Raw genomic sequence first — 1389 nt, 5'->3', positions numbered from 1 at the left:
TATATATATATATATATACACACACACATTGACTACAACTATATACACTTTTTTTCCAATAACTACAACTATACAACTATTTTTTTGAATACAAAGGAATAATTTGCATAAATAAGTAAATAAATTGGGGATCGTTTCTTTCAGACCACATAATTATTAAAAAGAAAAAAAAATACTAACTACATTTCTTGACGGGTTTCTTAGGACCACTTGTAATAAAGACAGTTTTGGTTGATCATATGTTGAAGACACTACAAGTAACTTGAACATGGTCTTATTAAGAGCCTATTGAAAATTTACAATCAAAAAATCAAGACAGTCCTTACTGCATCTCAGACTGTTTCTCAGAGAACACACGCACACAGAAGTCTCCATTCATGTGCGGTTCGAATGTGGAAGGGACGATGAGATATTCTCCAGGAGGAAGTTTGAAGCGGGTGCTGACTTCTCTAAGGTTGATAAAGGTCTCAGATCGAGCTTTCTGAGCGTGGGTCAGGAAATAGTTCTTATCCAGATGAACGTCCTTTTGCCCATGGAACTGCAATGAGGTGATCAAGAACCAGAGGAAGAATAAGCTAGATTTCTACATTTTCTGAAGAAAATGTGAGTGGTGTTTGCCTGAGCAAAAGTCAGCGCTACTTGGGTGTTACAGGTGGTTGCCAGGCAGTTGCTAGGTGGTTTTGAACGGTTTCTCGGTGGATATTGACCAGTATTTTTAGCAAAATATATTTAAAATGCTTCATTATTACCATTTATGTTAATTCTCCACATCTCAATTTTCAGAAATCATTTTAAAGTTATTCCACTGTGCTCACCTGAGGAGGCACCTAGAATGAAAAGAAAAAGAACATTGGTATAAACAGCGCCCTTCACAGGTTATGTCATTACATTTACAACAAAAGAGACATAAAACATTGGTATCTTATCAACCCCACCTCGTAGATGGCATAGCCAATGGTGTGCATGTCCTCTCCAGACTTCCTCAACTTACGCCGGTTCTTCTGAATCAAGCCAATCACCACACTGCAGCCCACTTCATTATCATCAGGATCATCATCTTCCTCCTCCAGTTTGATCTTAAACTGAGGATTCATCCAGAAGGTGTCTATGGAAGACAAATGATTAAGATGACATGTTACAGTCTCCTAGGTCGCATATTTCACATGGATTTCCCCCCCACATATGCTACTGTAAAAAAGAAATTTTTTAAAAATGTTTTTGAAAGCAGTTTCTTATGCTCAAAAATACAATAAAATCAAAATTACAATAAAAACATTAATATTTATTTATTAAATATAGTAAAATATGGAAGCCCGTTTCCGCCACTGAATAAAAAATAAAAAAAGGTTATTGCGACTTTTTATCTCACAATTCTGACTTTTTTTCCTT

At 35.7% G+C, this 1389-nt stretch overlaps 1 protein-coding gene across 1 annotated transcript in view; it reads right to left on the bottom strand.

The window, feature by feature from the left end:
- LOC107724584 (calpain-2 catalytic subunit-like) overlaps window positions 1-1389 on the bottom strand; it is a 13302-nt gene that overhangs the window by 2882 nt on the left and 9031 nt on the right. The window contains exons 7-9 of the mRNA XM_016533564.1: window positions 936-1145; window positions 816-827; window positions 327-538 (exon numbers count right to left, since the gene is read on the bottom strand). Coding sequence (XP_016389050.1) covers window positions 327-538; window positions 816-827; window positions 936-1145 — 434 coding nt within the window. The remainder of the gene's footprint in view (window positions 1-326; window positions 539-815; window positions 828-935; window positions 1146-1389) is intronic.

This window comes from Sinocyclocheilus rhinocerous, unplaced genomic scaffold (assembly GCF_001515625.1).
Source record: "Sinocyclocheilus rhinocerous isolate Xijiao unplaced genomic scaffold, SAMN03320098_v1.1 scaffold304, whole genome shotgun sequence".
In the NCBI taxonomy this organism is placed as follows: Eukaryota; Metazoa; Chordata; class Actinopteri; order Cypriniformes; family Cyprinidae; genus Sinocyclocheilus; species Sinocyclocheilus rhinocerous.
Note: the sequence above shows the minus strand (reverse complement) of the source record. Positions and strands in the feature narration are given on the sequence as shown.